The following is an 18201-nucleotide window of genomic DNA, read 5'->3' as shown; positions in this document are numbered from 1 at the left end:
TATGCACAGCTTCTGCCAGGTTAATGCTGCCCTCATTTGGCTGCGGTGACAGGAACAGTTACTTTTTTGACTCGCCTTTTAGCCCACACAACAATGTACGGGGAGAGAGAAAGAGAGAGAGAGAAAGAAATTTCCTATAGATCACAACACTGTTCCTGAATAATAATATAAAAAAACAGCCAAAGATACACTGCACACCATAAATGAACACATTTGTCTTACTCCAGTATTACCACAGTCAATACATTCTATCAAACAGTTTCCAAATAATGGATTGCATTGCTTTGTTCTGTTAGTAGAGAATATATATATATATATATATATATATATATATATGTATATATATATATATATTCTTTTCTTTCTTTTTTTTTGTGTATTACAGATCTGAATCATTCTTCCTCCATTAGTTATTGTAGGTCTTTACTGTCCTACCAACATTTTCCCCAGGGGTCTTTTTAAATTGCTTTGTATTGACTTAATTACATTCTCTTTCCTCTTTTGTCAGCCTTAAGGAAATCAGTGCTAAAACAGAAAAATAGAAGCAAATAGTGTTGATAGTTTTAATTAGGATATTACGGTAACTGGTACTTAAAAGCAAACACATCAAGTTCTCCTGGTATTTTACTCTTTTCTTTTTTTGCTTGAAAACACAACGGCATTGTGTATACACGGTCTCAAAGTGCACTATTGTGTCATTGCACTTCCCTTAGCCTACTTTAGAGGCTTTGTCATCCTGCCAGCTTGCGCTGTGGGCACCCACTCCTTGGCATCACTCTCAAATGGGGCAGAACACAGTAGGGGTAGCCAAGGGCCTCGAGCAACATACTGATAGCCCTGTGGCAGCTGGGACTCCAAATGAGTGAGTTACCGCCTTATTACTCTAGGTAATGTTGATACATGGGGAACCTCGGTGAGTTTCTGTTCAGATGCTGCATTGCAGGATGTAACTGACGATCTAGCTATCGCTGTGTGAGATTGCAAGTCATTTCACACTACAAAATTGGAATCACTAAAGGATAAAAGTTAAAAACGAAGGCACGGATAACCACTGGGTTGCTTTCGCGGAAATAATTTGAAGAAGACAGACTGAGAAAGTCCATCGGAAAATGTCCAGTTATTGTCATATATTGTTATCCTGTCAAAATAGCATCTATATGATGAAGGAGCACATTGAGTTTCTTGCATTATTCAATCTAATTCTGAACCATCACTTTTAACATTGTAATGATGTGCTATGGAGCAAAGACGTAGCATTTTCTATTTGATCTGAGGTCTTCAGTGACCCAGCATCCACGACAGGAGGTCCATCTGTGAAGGGAATCTTTCTGTCCTCCCTTCTGTCACTGCTGTGAGCTTCTCACCAGGGAGAGGTAGGAAACCAGCCAGAAACAAGCCACTCATGTCATCACTTCACTTTTTTTTTTCTCCTTGGTTTAGGATGAGGATTCGCTCCAGAGTCTCAGGAGCATCCACAAAGCTGGCAGTTAAAATTGTTAACAAGCCTCTTGGAAAAAGACAGACCATCTTAACTGAACGTTCATATTCCGAGCCACACAATGAAACAAACTAATAGGGTGTCTTTGGGTGCCAGCAGGGAACATTTCACACTATTCCAACGAGATGAATGTCAGCGGAGAGACTGGACACGAGCTAACAATGTCTTTGTGTAGATATGGTACAGGAGCCCATTTTCTGAGCAGACTGAGAGGAAAAGTATTACAATTTTCAATGTGACAAAAGTCAGGGTTCATTTGGTTTATAAATACAGATGAGTCAGAGCCAAAGTATCTCTAGAAGGAGCCTTCTGCAGCACCGAGCACAGGAAGCAAGCGTGAAGCATTGCATTCTGGCTGAAAAAAATAAAATAAATAAATAATACATTTTGATTAAGCACTATGTATTATGCTGCATAGTGTATGTGAGTAGGCTGCTCACTTACAGTATTAGGATTCTGGCTTTAGAGATTTTATTCTGGTAATAGTATAAGTCACTTATAAATACAGTCAATACTATTAACTGAATAGAAATTCATTGCTTCACTAGAAATTGCAATATTTGAGTTAAATTCTATTGGTTTACAAATTAAAGACGAATTACTGCCATTCCTAATGTTTTGTCTGCCTACCCTTCAGCATGCACTATGTTGTGATCAACAACATCTAAACTATTTCTGTTTTGGCTCAAGTCCTCTTAAGCCCACTTTTGGCCATACTGGGCATTGAGGAACGTCATATGATACATTTAAATTTAAGATATTTGGCACATGCATATGATACCCTGCTGAGTGTGTATGTGTGTGTGTGTGTGTGTGTGTGTGTGTGTGTGTGTGTGTGTGTGCATGTGTGCATGCTTGTGTAATTGTACATTCACAGCATGCCAAACAAATCAAAGCCTCATGTGCTCAGTCACTGCAGTGTTCCCAATCACACTCTTCAGTCCTGCAGTCAATTATATCCTCCACTTGCTTTCAGCAGACTGCAGAATAGGAGAGGGCGAGAATGCATAGCGTATGGAAAGCTTAATTTCACTAGCAATGATGTGCCTATATCGAAACAAAATTATGCCTTCAACAGTTGAGCAAATATGACAGCAGCTTTAACAGTGCCAATATTCATGTGCAGCCAGGCACCACTGTGGATGTCACACAGAAATGCTATTTCCCAAAGAGATTCAATTACAGCTCAATGTAAAAGCAAAAACGCTCTTTCACATGCTATTTTTCCCTTCCATGGTTTTGAGACTCTAAGGGCATTTTTACATTTGGACAGAATACCTGAGCATACACAAACTGTTGATTATGGTTGGAGAGTTGTTTATGCCATTTCTGTTGTGTGCGCAATTAGTAGTTTTTTTGTTGTTTTTTTTAATGGAAATTGCATCAGTCCCATTTCCAGTATTCATTATTTGAATATCAGTTATTGTGGCTGTCTGGCACAATTAAAAAAAAAAAAAAAAAAAAAAAAAAAAAAACCTTCAGTCTACCTCCGGTCCTGGGAGGATGAGTGCAGTACAGTTGAGTGATTTCACCGTTCCAACACGCTGACTAACCCTGGTATTTAAAAGGTGACTTCAATTAAAATGAGATGTTTTCTGTATGGAAATCACTAGATTTTCATGGACCTCCAGAAGTGAAAATGGGCACCTCATCTATAAAAGCCTCCATTTTTTCCCTCCCATTTTCACACCTCTCTTCACTACACACTTTTTTTTGTCTCCACTCCTCACTCACTGACAAATGGTATGTCTCTGGGTACTGGAGCAGGTTTGAAGGGAATGCAATACTGTAGCAGATTTGAGAGAATGATGGAATGCTTGGCTGAGGTGGGAAATAATGGAAAGAACAGTGCTATGTTGAGCAGATGGCAAAGGTCATGGACAACATTACAACCTGGCCAGTGACCAACAACATGACAGAGACAGGAAACCAGAACTACGTTTACTGTAAGACTTTTCCACGCACCAAATGATAACAAGCATTTTTAATTATTTTTATATTAATAATTTTCCGACTGCCAGAAAAGATGAGCAAAAGATTTTATACGATTGAAAGACACATTTAAATCCAGATGTTTTGACAATGTTATGTTTTCCCCTAAGCCCTATTTTCAAGCTAAGTGAAAATAAGTGAAATTCTGCAGATACTGACCAGCACATTTAGTTCTGCTGATAAGAGGGGGTCCGGGGGGTCCAGTTCCACCTTCTCCAGGCCGGGTGAGGAGTACACTAATGTGGTACTCAGTGTCTGGATCCAGGTGCCAGAGCTTGTAGGTGAGCATGTTCACTCCATTGATCTCGGACCATGGCGCATGGCTTGCTCGGTACTCGATCTCTCTGCGAATGATGGGCCCGTCACCCAGAATGGAGTTGGTATTGAGTTGGATGATCAAATATGTGGATCCTGCTCTTAGCAGCTGGGGTGGAGCAATGGGAGAGGGGGGCACTGCAAAAAGCAAACATACAAAAAGATGGTTATTGAACTAATTTGTATTTGTATTACAGATGTAGCCATATGATGTATGCATTCAATATTTAGAATAAGCAGAAGATGTGATGAAGATTGAGCTGAATTTTCCTTTAGAAATCTTGCCAGAGAGGTTCACATGAAATTTGCTAGAGACAAAAGGATCAGGAGCCTACAGCAGAAATGTCATATGAGCACACGTAGGCAGTCAGACATGAAGCTCGTAGGCAAAGAAAGACAGCGTTTATTAAGTGGACATGAATGATGCATTTATGTTGCTCATTCATTTGTTTTTAGTAAATAAAAAAACTTTTTCCTGAACTTTATATGTGCTCCATAAGCTTAATATTCTAGTTTTAGGTTTTCTATAAGCCTATTTTTGGGTCATAAAAACAAATCTGCTGCAACAAATTAAATGACACCTAATAAAAATGTTCTCCAACTCTACCAACAGACCAAATCAAAGCAATTTCATAGCAACAAAGAACTTGCTCTTGGGTGGATACACTGGATAAGTATGTCTGTAGTATCTTATATGGAGTTATTTAACCATGACACCAAGAAGAATGATTTTAATGACTTTGGGGTTAAATATTAAAATAGTCAGATACAGTGTTCCATTACTCAGCCGAGCCTCATTTGCCACAGCGTTGTGGCAGTGTTACAGACGCTGAAAAAGCATTGATATTAAGATGTTCATAAAAGACTTTATTGCTTATAATGATGCAAATGCACTGGCTTGTTACTATATAAATTAGACAATAAGGTATTTTCATTAAGTATTATCCCACATTGATCCCTTAATTATTACAATAATCTTATGCGTTTTGCACTGAAGTACTAACTTGCAACTGGTGGTGTCCAGCTTCAACGATCTGATTTAAGCACATGTGGAATGGATTCAAGCTATCACAGATTAAAAAAACCTACAAAGAGGGACTATCTACCTCCCTACCTGATGAGCTGAACACACTCTTTTCTCTGCTTGCGGCAAGCAACATCATTCCTCCAAACTACCGGCAGAATGCAACAGCTGCGCACTAACCATCTCTGAGCCAGATGTGATCTGATCAGATGTGTCAGGACGGTTAATCCACACAAGGCACTACTGTAGGTCCTGATGGCAACCATGGCTGTGTGAAAAGCACCTTTGTGAGAATGCTGTTTATAGCCTGCAGCTTGGCCTTTAACATCGTAACTTCAGCCAAATTTATCATGCAAAAAGATTTTGGAACTTTTAGACATACATTAAATGGGGAAAATCAGTCTCCTCCGCACTGTCTTTAAATGCAGGAACTGCAAATGGATGTATGCTCAGCCCACTCCTTGTTCACTCATGACTGCATCACCAGGCAAAGCTCAAATATCACTTTCAAGTTAGCTGACAATACCAGCATGGTAGTCCACATCACAGAGAGAGATGAAAAAGCCTACAGAGATGTCTTCATCTCATCAAAATTAAGCAGATGATCTTCAGGAGGAGTCTTTATTTATTGGTGGGGATGCTATGGAAAGGGTTAAGAGTGCTGATCTGGTCCCTTCACACTTAGTCAGTTATAAAAATCTGTTGGATGTTTAGAAAATTTGGTTTCTACTCAAAAAAATCCTGACCAACTTCTATAGATGCACCATAGAGAGCAATCTGAGTGGTGCATAACTGTCTGGTTTAGCATCTGTTCCCTGAGTAACTGCAATGCCCTCCAGAGAGTCATGAGAACAGGTGAACTCATTACTAGCAGCAAGCTCCAAGCCTTATAGGACATCATTGATTAAACAGTGTCTGAGGAAGGCTTACAAAGTCACCATGGGCCACAATCACTCGGCACATGGATTCTTTTTTTTTTTTTTTTTTACTAGACTGCCATCAGGCAGATGGTACTGTAACATCCTAGCCAGAAACACCAGGCTGAAATACAGTTTTGTACCTGCAGGCCATTAGGGTTCTGAACCACCTTTAATCTAGTCATTGTCTCGACTCCTTCTTGTGCTATTCTTCTCGTGCTGCCACTACCTTCCTCACACTTACCGCAGGGAATCATGGGTTTTTTGCTTTATGTCACTTTTTGGGGCCATGTTGCATGTTGCAGTACTTCAAAGGGCTTCACAGCTACACTTTACTGCCACTAAGGACTAAGTTCTGTCCCTGTGCAATATATTGGAAGTCATACTTATTTTACACAGAAAGCAGCACATTATATAAGCAACCACAAAAAAAGTAAGCTGCTGGATTTTGCATGCAAAAAGAAGTAGGTGCAACAGTCAAAGTCCTCAGAAGAACTGTGGGTGGTTCTGCAGGATGCTCAGTAAAACTTAGTAGTTAATTTCCTTATAAAACCTCACGAATTGTGTCTGAGACTAAAGGGTCTATAAAGTATTGTCACAACGAATACTGACTTTGTATAATTAATTCATGTTAACTATGCTTTATAGTCCACTATCCATGTTTTTTAAGACACCCTTGCTCTTCAGCATTTATCTGCACAACACTTTAGACTGTACTATATTACATATGATTATGTAAATAATATATTTCCCCCTCCTTCCTCTATCCTTTCTCTTTGTATTGCACAGTTCTAGAGCACCTGAGCCTCACAGCAAGCATTTTTATTTTACGTACATGTATCTCATGTACAGCTGTCACTGACATTTTGGGCACATGACCAATGAACTTGAACTGAATATTGGTGAGAGGATCATGGGACCCAAGGCTCACCCATGCTTGTGGGGACCAAAGGCCAGATAAGATGAAAAGATAATGCAGAACAACAATACTAGATATAATGTTTTGCATTGAAAAGTTATGGCTAACTGGTATATAAGGCTTGGAGCAGATTTGAAAGATAAACAACACAAATCTAATACTTCACAATGAGCATGAGACCCGAGAGTCCTTAAATACTGTCTGTGTAATTGTCTCCCAGTGTATATGTCATCATTAATCAGCTGAGTTTGAGCATGTGTGATGGAGGTTGAAGTCCTCTGTGGCAGTGAATGTAGTCCACACTGCACTTTTCGAACTAATTGTCACTATTTAGGTGACAATTTTGGCATATCCATGAAAACTGGATTAGTTACCTGTCAGGAAATACTACTAACCAAAAAAAAAAATATATATATATATATGCTTTTATTATTACAAACATTCTGATTGGTCTGCAGACCATACTACTAAGTAACAGAAAGCCTCTGAGCCCACGGGTTCAAAAACCAAATTAACTCCGCATTAAAAGCTAAAAGTAAAACAAGACACGCATACTGTACCATGCAAAGAGAGTTGCATATATCAGCTTTCCCGAGGAACCATGGGGACTGATCCACATCTATCATAGAGAATAAGCTTTCACGTTTTTTTAAATGTAAGAGAGTCCGGGTCTTCATTCATATTTAAAGGCTGCCATCTGACTAGGCCATTGCAGCGATTTAAGCTGCTGAACTATTAATGAGACAAGCAGGCATTAAGGTCGAAAGAAGTCTCAGATGATTGAGTAGTAGAGAAATTTCGGTGCTGTGGTATTCTGTCATTAATCCCCAGATGCGCTGTGTGTTGACTGTCCCAGAGTAACGGTGTATGGTGGACTCCTCTATCCCAGCTCAATGACCCTTTGCCCCTCATGATACATGTAGAACTCCTCCAGGGAAAAGCAGATAGGTAATAAAGTCAGCTTATAGTCAGTCAGGCTGGTCTGAAAATAAAATAAACTCACTTTTTTTTCATATCACCCTTATATCAAAGGCTGAAATAAAAACCAGCCCAGTATATCCGGTGCTTTTTTAGGCATGGTTTGTGTGTGTGTGTGTGTGTGTGTGTATAAATAAATAAATATATATATATATATATATATATATATATATATATATACACACACACAAAGTGTTATAAATAGGCACACTTTTCCTTAATCTTAGCTGCTATGCATTAGTAGTCCTGGTACATAATCAATATCTTAATTTAGGAACAATGAAATGTAAAATGAGATGATCAAGCTAATTAAAAGGATGATTATCTCCTTGTTTGCACAGACAGTGGGGGTGGGTGAGATTCTGAATGGCAAGTCAAAGCCGCAGTGCACTAGAACCCAAAGGCAAAAATAAAAAAAGCCTTATCACATAAGGTTTAAAATACAGCCAGACTCTCAAACATGCAGTCACAGTTCTTTGAACCTGTCCCACCAGGCCAATCTGTTATGCTTAATTTAGGCGCAGTGATGCATTTTAAATTGGACCTCCTGTCCAAGTCGGCCCCATCAGAGAGCCATCAGCAACCTGCTGCTGAGGGAAAGCAGCCATGTCCTAAACTGTCTTACACAGCACAGATGCAAGCCATGAGTGGAGTTCAAGTTACTTCTTATCATGGCAGTAATTCTATCCTACCCTGAGAAGAATGGTAAATGCTATGTTCTTGCTAGAAATATGTAATAAACATTGGAATTATTTGTATAAAAAGATTTCAAATTATTTCAGATTTAGAGTACTGAGCAATACATGTATTTATCTGGGCTTTACAGAATGTGATTATTATTTATGAAAATGGTACAGACTGTTAAACTGCACAATATTTATTTATTTGTCGGTTTCTAATAAATAACAAGATTTTTCTTGCATCTTTTAGAAAGTTAGTAATATCCTGTGAGATGGCCAATTAGAGCTTTTCCACTCTGGCGTCTCTAGCTGTTACAGTTGGGTTAAGTTTCTACACCAACACCTGCCCCTAATGTTCACTAATTAGACTAAACTAACTAAAAAAACATGTTCAGAATCTAACAAAATATTAGAAAAGCAAAAGAAAATGCCTTAGTCAGATGGTGGGCCATTATGAGGCATCAGAACAGCTTCAGTGCACCTTGGCATAGACTCTCCAAGTCTCCGCTGTCCTGAACTGTACTGGCTGGATGATCAATTCCTTTGCGTGCCTGTATCTGTTGTAATTATGGTGATAGAAAGCACTACATGACATGAAGCGTACTATAAAACAATGAAGCGCCTTGTTATGCTATGAGCATTGAGCACTATCATGCACACAAGAGGCAACTCCCATCATTTACAGTTTCCCCATAAAAAACTTGAACTGATTTAAATACACCCTGTTCTCTAAAGCAGATCTTTTAGAACCTCCTCCATGGAGACATACAGTATGGGCATGTTGACGAGGTTTCTTTTTATCAAAACAAGTTCATTACAAATGTATGATGACGTGAAAGGGGGCTTCTAGGAAGGTCTTGTTCCAGATTTATACATTGATTGTCTCATCTGTTGTTTATCTGGAGAGAATAAAACTGCTCTCATGTTTTGTTCCAGCATGGTGCTACTATGTGGAGCTACTATGTAAAATGTTTAAAGCGTGCCAAACCCCACACATACAATCATTTAAATCTTTATTTTTTTTTAGTATTTTCTATCTCACCCCTCACTCACGACTGCTGGCAATTCCAATTAGCTTTATACTCCCCAGTCCAATTCCATCACACCTTAAATCTCTGCTCAAAGGGGAGAAGTAGACTCAGATCATGCCAGCTAAGTACTTCCCACAGCATAACAGCTGGTAGTTTTACCTTCAAATTTTCATCTTTTCTTTATTAACCAATAACAAGCAGTGGTGTGTATCAAATATTGAGAGTTGTTGCACTTTTTAAAATGCATATCGCACATATGAAAGCACAATAACAAACCACACTGGATTTTCAACATGCACTATTTTCCTTATAGATTGGGAAGTAATCCAGGAAAAGTCTCACCTACAGCTTGACTAAATCATGTGGAATAAAATATTTGGATAGCATCAGGAAGTATACTTAAACCCTTAAAGCTTGGTGTGACAAATAAAGACAGAATTCCCTGTGTAATGATGATTACAACTGTAGGATTTACAATGGCAGTACTATAACAAGGTCTGATCGTGCATTTCAAAACATTTTAAAAAATATTTTTTATATATTACAGCTGTCTTTAATTTTAAAACATTTAATTAGGACATCCAAATACTGTAGAACATCGAAGGGAGTTTTTGCTTTTTTATTACAGTATTTTAAGTTGTTAATTAATGCTTTTTATTCATTGTTTTTCAAACATATTAGCAGTTGCTTCCAAAATACAGTGAAACCTCGGATTGCGGGTAACACAGTTTGCAAGTGTTCCGCAAGACGAGCAAAGATTTGTAAGAAATTTTTTTGTATAAACTTTGTTTACGAGTACCGAGCATCATGTATCACGCATGCGCTTCTTGTTTTGACGTCGAACGTCACGTGATCACAACTGAGCCAACGGTTTTTCTCTTTCTTGCGCTGCGGAATTGTGGGTAATCGACTCCCCTGCTGGGTCTTAGTGCACGTCTCTTACTGGTATAATCAACATCCGTGCACGCGTGTACTGTTCACTATAACACTGTGACCATGTGTGTGTGTAAAATATATTTTATTTTGTGTCTGAATTTTTAGTGCTTCCGTTGTGTTCGCATGTGTGTGAAAAGAGTGGAGGAAGGGTAACTGTGTAAGAAGAGAAGGAGCAGAGGGAAGGGGCTCCTTACTTTAGCTTCACACACACACATACACAGTGCCTGTGCACACAAACAGAAACACATCTGTCGGGATTTATTTTTACTTTTTTATTAAAGTGCATGGTAACTTGTTTTATTTTTACTTTTATTTTGTGTTAATTATTGTTGTATATTTATTTTGTGATGGCTGTGGAATGAATAATTTGTGTTTCCATTATTTCCTATGGGAAAATTAAATTTGATTTAAGAGTGTTTTGAAATACAAGCCAGATTCTGGAACGAATTATGCTCGTAATCCAGGGTTCCACTGTAAATATGTTGGTCTAATTAATTTGTTAATGTAGATATAAGCATGTTTATTATAATAAGACAATCAGCATTAAAAAAATTACATTAAAAAAATCCTTAAATGGTTGCACACACACACTACCCACTCTTCTTTTGTTTCAGCACATACCTAGCTTATATTCTCTTCCTTTTTGAAAGGTTTAATGTTGCATTAATAACAATAGCCAGAAGATTTAATATCCCATTGTTTTCAGGCAACTTTGTCTTGCACCAAACAGCCTTTTCTCTAACCTCTGCTTAATCCTCACTGGTACATCTATCGACGGGATTAGACTGGCAGCGCCTCACAGACTCTATCACAGTGTTCAGAGACATGAGTAGGCATGGTACATTCGGTACAGAGAAGCATGGTAAGCTCTAGCCATCCTTTTCCTCATTTCTCTCTTACCTTAACCCCATTTAGGAATCAGTGAGGAGCTTGGGATCAGAAACTACTGCTCTGTGAGTCCTGACCTGACAGCCATTTGTCATTGGTTAGCATTATGAGTGGTTTCATCTTCTGTAGTGCACAAGAAGTGATGTGGGCAGACTGAATTTTCATGATCATGCAGCCTAGCAACACTGGACTTAAAAAAATCTTAAATAAACTGAGCCTTTGATATAAGGTTCCAAATACCATCGTACTTAACATAGAGCTGGATATTATTAAAAGCACAATTGGAAATTCTAGCTTGAACCTGGCATACTCTAAAATACTGTACACATTAAAGTAGTAAGTCAGTAAGTCATAAAGTCTGGCAGAGTTTGAGCTTGTAAATACAACAGAGATACAATAGTAAAATAAAATCGGTTACACTGCTGGTACTTGACCTTGCACTTGATGGGTTACTTGAAACCACTGAACTGTTACTGTACCAGCCTTACATTATCCTTGTATACAGTGGCATATTTACATGTCTTTCTTCAGTAGCTTGTACCTACATAATATAAAGTTTACAGTATGTGCTTTTAATAAAGGTTTAAAGTGACAATACACCAGGCTGTGGGAAGTGAAATATAATAATAGGATCATGATCGCACCAAGGGACTTTTTCTAATAATTAATTAAGATTGCAAACCTTTGATTGAATTAATTGATTTTAAAAGCTATAAAGTACTATTTTAATTAGTTAGCATAATCTCTTAATCAGCTGTGATTATTTCATTTTTCTTTTTGTAGGATGATTATTTTGTTCTCTTCATGTTTGGCTTTTTCTTCCAAAACTACAAGTTTATTAGGCACTTAACCTACTTATCATCTGAACCCATGCTGCACCCAGGCTATTTCAGAGATTCCTAAATAGCTTACTTTAAACATACTTATTAAGGCAATATAACAGTTTAAGTCAGGTTGTAAGAAACATGTTCACTGCAAAGACAGTGCATTTCATATAGACTAAATTACAACACCATTGCTACTGTATATTTAAATTCAACTGCTATTACTGAGCATCACAGCCCCGAATGTGGCTTGAACTTTCTTGTTTACAGCAACGGATAATTACATATTTCCCCTTGAGTTATAAGATGCTATTTGGGGGTTATAAGTGTATTATTTTCTTGCTAGATTTAATGTACACTGACATCGTTGAAAAAAAGATGTACTGCCAGACTGGGGGCAAGTTTGTGCAAGGTGCGAGATTTATAAACTTGATTTTATGTTCTATAAAATCTTTGTTTTAAACAGTAGGTAAATACTGTCCGTATTATGCATATTGTGTAAGAACTGAAATGTATAGATGTGAACCTGTCCATCATTGTGGTATTAACAAATATGAGTAAGTGCACATAATGGCCACAAGAAATTATTGGTGACTAAAGTATTTTACTGTAGAATTGAAAGAAAGAAAGAAAGAAAGAAAGAAAGACTGACTCCTACCTTTGACAATAAGTTCAGCAAAGTTAGAAACACCAGAGCCTCTGGACGACTGAGTGACACAGCGGTAGAGGTCCTGCTCAGGCCTCTGGACGTCCTCCAGCTGGAAGGACACCGAGAAACGATTGCGGCCCAGGTGCTTAACCGAGCCACCTAAGGACACCTCACCATTGTGTCGCTAGAGTGGGTAAAAAGGAGAAGTAAACATGATATTATCCAGCCACAACAAACGCAAACATGCATTACTGTATAAACATGGACTGCAGAAAATCTCTTTTAATAGAAGCTCACAGGCACCAAAAAGAGGCCTAAGATGTCTATATTCCTGGGAACATCAGGACACTGCTGACCAGGGGGGAAAAGTGCAATGAATTGTCATGCACATTGCTTTAGAGGAAAAAGCTGATGCATGGAATTATAAGCAAATAATATGATTATGGCCAGGCTTGACATGAGCGACTATTTTAAAAAAATATCAGGTAACAGCATTTGATTTGGTCAAAACTAACCCAACTCAATACCTGGAAAAATTACACCACATTTCATGCAAGTATCACTTTTATTTGATTAGGTCTGTTCTTGGGAAAGAGACATAAAAGTGCTAGACTCTTTTTGAGCTGTAGATTTGAGTAAGGCATCGCAGAGGATATCTATTTGTATCTGTAAGACTTAATCTGATCTAAGAAATGAAGCTACGAATAAATGACAGTCATATGGGTGGATTGGATATGTGTCTCAGTGAAAGCATGCCTTATCCTTGTGGTTCACATAATAAAACTGTGTTCCCGTGTGTGAATAAAAGCCTACTGTATAGTCAACTATTTCCACTTTTTCATTCCTAGTATCACTTGTAGTCCGTGGATCATTCTGTCCTATTGAACATATCACTGTGTTGGTTTATTGAAGGGTTGGAGTATTTAGGCTTTCACTATATGTGCAGAACACCACACAATACGGGCCTTAAACCTTCGCAAACAAAACGGATATTATTATACTGGTTATAGTCATGGTAACTGCAAGGCTCACATCAAGTATCAGGCTTTCAGGGATCACTATTTTCTTACTTTGCTTACCCTGCAATCACATCACTCATTGAATTAGCAGCTATGAGGAAGGATAAACAGTGAGATGAATGGATCTGTTTGAACTAATTGCAGTGCGGACAAAAACCGGTCTGTTTGTTTGACAGAAGTCAGCATGGGTTTAAGATTAAAGCAAAAACACAAACTAGGTTTATAAAAGAAATGCCATGGTAATGGTGAAGGGTAGCCATAAGGCTCAAACGGCACGGGCAGGGCAAACTTCAAAGACGCTGAACGCTTTAATGTGACAAATGTGAGAATGTAACGCCAAACATATTGTCCTTGAAATATAACCATAGATTTGGTTCCATTTTTAACGGGGTCTAGTTTCTTACAGCTCCCAATAAGAGGAGAACCATTTAACATAGGACCCTGATACCCGTGTCATGTGTTTGGTGTCAGAGTACTAATACAAATGAATGTGTATTTAACACTGTTCATTTCTTCATTCATATGAATGAATATTCATATTCGTATTCAAACGTATCGATTTTTACGTGTGCGTCATCTCAAAAGAGAGATGCATCCACATTACAATCAAATAAAGGCTATTTCTAAATGAATCTGAACTGACAAGACATATAAATCTGATCTGACCAAAAAATTCGAATTGAGCAATATGGCTTGTAATGTGAACGTAGCCTAAGTGTCTGATATTAGGCCGTGTTGGGCGTCTGAGCAAGGTCCTTAACCCTCAACTTCTCAGATGTACTGTACAGTTAAACAAAATGTAAGTTGCCATGGATTAGGTCTTCTGTCAAATCCCTGAATGATCTGTGGTTTTTAAAAAGCATCTACACCATGACTTAAAACACAAGCAAATTCAGGGATAGAAAATGCAGACTGAAAGGAACAAGATTGTTTTTTTTTAGCTTGCTGTCAAATATATGATGTAACATAAAAGCAATAGAAGGCTGTAGAATGCTGTAATAGGAAATGGTTCAATAATATATGAACAAGAAATAAACACTAATAAGAGTCTAGTATATTGCAAATCTATCACTGGACAAATATTCCGAGTCATAAATATGACTATCATGAATCAGTGAAGATTGAAATTAATCTAGGTCCTGAAACTTTAATGTGAGTGTGAGAAGCACTAACTCACAAATTTCAGTTGTTAAATAATAATAATAAATAGCAACAAAGTTTGGGGCAATTTAAAGAAGAGAGAGAGAGAGAGAGAGAGAGAGAGAGAGAGAGAGATCTGAAAACTGATGTGCACAATTTCATATTAACTCCTTACTGAACTTTTGAACTCTTCTTCTGGTTCAGCAACTAAACAGGACTCTATAAACTGCTCTCAGTGCATTAACAGGCTTGACTTAAACAGCACGACTACAAAAATGGGGATTTAAACCAGTTATCTTGGTCCCTGATGTGGAATCCATACTGGGAAATAACACAAGGATCTCTGCTGGCATGATGTATTTCTCACCTCCAGTAAAAACTTCTCTGCCTCCGATGCTCTTCCTGCTGCCACACACTGGAAGGTGGCGTTCTGTCCAGCGTTGACCTCCACATCCCCCAGGCGAGAGAAATGGGGGGCTTTATCTAATGGAAAGCACAGAGAGAGCAGAGATTAGGTGATCCAATTATCCATCTGCCAACTCATCCGCTTGCCCAAGAAAAACAAGACTGTGTGGCACAAATGCTGTTTTACCCAGCGGGCTGGCTTATCCAAATGTATCACATTAAAGTAAGCAATCCAACTTATCTGACTTACTAGTATTTAAATTTTAATCGAAAAATTCTTAGCAAGACATTTGATTTTGCTCCAGTTTGGCTGCCGGAGAGAAAAAGGTGAAAATGTTAAAGTATGAGTTATTATGATTTTCAGATTTTAAAAAAAACATCAATGCAAATACATTACTTTCATTGCTGCAGTACTTCTTTAGCATAAAAAAAATGTAAGTTAAAAAATTCTACATATCCTAAACATAAATCTTAATTTTTTCATTTCATTCACTGTGACTCATTAAGATTACTATGTTTACGTTCCCGTATAAAATGGAATGTTGTTGGTCTATTGGCTGCCCCCGTCGAGGGGTCGCCACAGCGAACCATCTGATCCGCACTATAAATTCTGACCAAAAAAAACATTAAATCAACATTTCACAAATAATGCAATGCATAAAAAAGAATATGGGACATCATCAGCATATATTTTACATATATCCACTCTATTCACACGTACCTAATATGTTTCAGATGTAACCTTTTAATAGATTGACGCACATTGTGATGAAGGTTTTGACATTTTAAAGCCTGAATAGCTGAGTTAATGCATGTGGAATAACCTCCAATGACAATGTTTCTGAGACTTTCTCTTTTCATTGGGAAAGATCCAGCAAGCTGAGGTGATTAACTCTGTGTGGGACTTGTCTTCACACTCTGAACACGGAGATTAACTCTGGCATTAATATGCACACCTACCACCTGATCCAGTGTTAAGGGTTTCTGCAGTCAGCCCTGTGTATGAACAAGGGGTATGCTAAATCAATTATGCACAGCACAGGAGAACTGGCTCGGAAACAAAAACAGACACAAATAAAGAGTTCTTGGTGTATTTATTTGGTTGTTGCTTTCTAACAGTGAATAAAGATAATTTCAGGAATTTGCTTGTACAAACGAGCGGGGGACACGGCTACAGTGTTTGCAACCGGAGGGAGACACAGCGTCTTGTGAAAACATTGGTCTGTTGATTTATATTTCGTGTTTCTTTGTCTGCTATCAATAGGCAAACAAACGGGAAAAAAACAGAATTAAAGGAAATGCTTTTTTATAATTAAAAAAAACATCATTCATATGAGTTACTTAAAATAATTCCCCCGTACAGTGTAGTCAGCTTATTTTAATTTTGTATTTAGGTACTAGTGTAAAAAGAAAAAAGAAAAAAACCCAGAAATGCCATGTCTGTCCATCACTTTGTCTCGAATCGCAAAAGTTGACTGGATGTTTTTTTTCCCTCCCTCTCTCTTTTCCTCTTCTATTCCTTTTAGAGACCTCATGCCAAATTTCCACATCCTGGCCTGATGCCATGCTCAACAATGTGCTGAGGTCCTGATGAGAGTCTTAATTATTTAATGGGCACAGTGGGGTTCAAATGATGCCATCTGCTGCCCGCAGGAAGCAGAGGAGGTGGGGATGTGGGTGGAAGAGCATGAGGTGAAAGGCTCTGCCATGAACGGCTTCCTTGACCACTGCATCTGCTGTTTTTATTGTTCAGAGTTCAACTTTATCACTGCCTAAGAGCAGTTTGTCAGCACTCTTTAAAAATGAATAACTATTAGTGCCTTTTAATGAAGCTGCAGGCTCTTAGCTGTCCCTTTGAGCACATCAGCTGGTTAACAAGCCAGCATCTCACCCCCTGACAGACCACATATTCAGCGCTGAGCAGCAAACACAGATACACTGGGGAGAAATAAACGGTATAGTCTACCAGTAATAGTACAGTGATGTAGTGTCAGTGGTTTCGATGTTATCATTTGAAAATTGTAGAATTTTGGGGCATTTGCACACATAATCAATGTGTTGAATATTTACTGTAAATAAAATGAAAAATGTCCATATAATAAATAGTGTTTTATAATAATAATAATAATAATAATAATAACAAAGAATGTAACATATGCTACATCATATAATTAATTAACACATTTCTTTTATAACTTAGCATTTGAGTAACCTAGCAGTTCGTTAAATTAAAATATTTAATACTGTATAATTAAACTATTTGAACTGCACCTCTTCCAAAACTGTTATCCTACCAATCCTCAAAATACTACTACAATGTGTTAACTGTAGAGCAAACTGTGCTAATTGCATTGCTCCTCTATGATATTTCAATTACTATTTTGAAGTAAATTACTTTTTTTTTAATTATTATTATTTAATTATTTATTTATTTATTTATTTGTTACCTATTTTTTTTTCCATTTAGTAGTTGATTTCCTATTTTTGTATATTATAATATTATAACTATGGTTTCGTGCAGGTCCATAAAACACGCATATCCACCATCTTTCTTGACATAGTTTGCAACTATGGGATGCTTTAGTGGATTAGAAAGCAATGGCCTATGGTCGTACTGCACTTCTACGCTCTGTATTTAAGACCTTCGTGGTTCTAGTGAAGAGAAGACATCACACACTCCCTCACAGCTAGAGCTCACTGCTCTGATCTTGCCCTGTATGATCTCCAAAGTCCACATGCTATCTGAGACCCTTTCCCACTGAGGAACAGCGGGCTTCTTCTAACAAGAAAGCAAGCAGAATACAGATTTACACAGACAAACAAGAAGTAAATAGACAGCCATAGTTTTATGATGAAAATGTATGTACCAAAATGTGGTAAATTATTAACAAAGTAAAGTTGATCTATTAATACATTATTAATACTTTTTTGACTTTTCTTTAGAGGCTCTAAGTGCCGGCTTTAAAGCTGTCTTTCAGAAGCATCA

General features: G+C 37.8%; 1 protein-coding gene across 7 annotated transcripts in view; it reads right to left on the bottom strand.

The window, feature by feature from the left end:
- Positions 1-18201, bottom strand: part of ptprub (protein tyrosine phosphatase receptor type Ub) — a 229887-nt gene that overhangs the window by 70044 nt on the left and 141642 nt on the right. For all 7 annotated transcript variants that reach the window (XM_053493940.1, XM_053493942.1, XM_053493943.1 and 4 more), the window contains exons 5-7: positions 15178-15293; positions 12661-12835; positions 3650-3943 (exon numbers count right to left, since the gene is read on the bottom strand). In XM_053493940.1, coding sequence (XP_053349915.1) covers positions 3650-3943; positions 12661-12835; positions 15178-15293 — 585 coding nt within the window. The remainder of the gene's footprint in view (positions 1-3649; positions 3944-12660; positions 12836-15177; positions 15294-18201) is intronic.

This window comes from Clarias gariepinus, chromosome 4, assembly GCF_024256425.1.
Source record: "Clarias gariepinus isolate MV-2021 ecotype Netherlands chromosome 4, CGAR_prim_01v2, whole genome shotgun sequence".
NCBI lineage: Eukaryota > Metazoa > Chordata > Actinopteri > Siluriformes > Clariidae > Clarias > Clarias gariepinus.
This window is presented reverse-complemented; position numbering and strand designations above follow the sequence as displayed.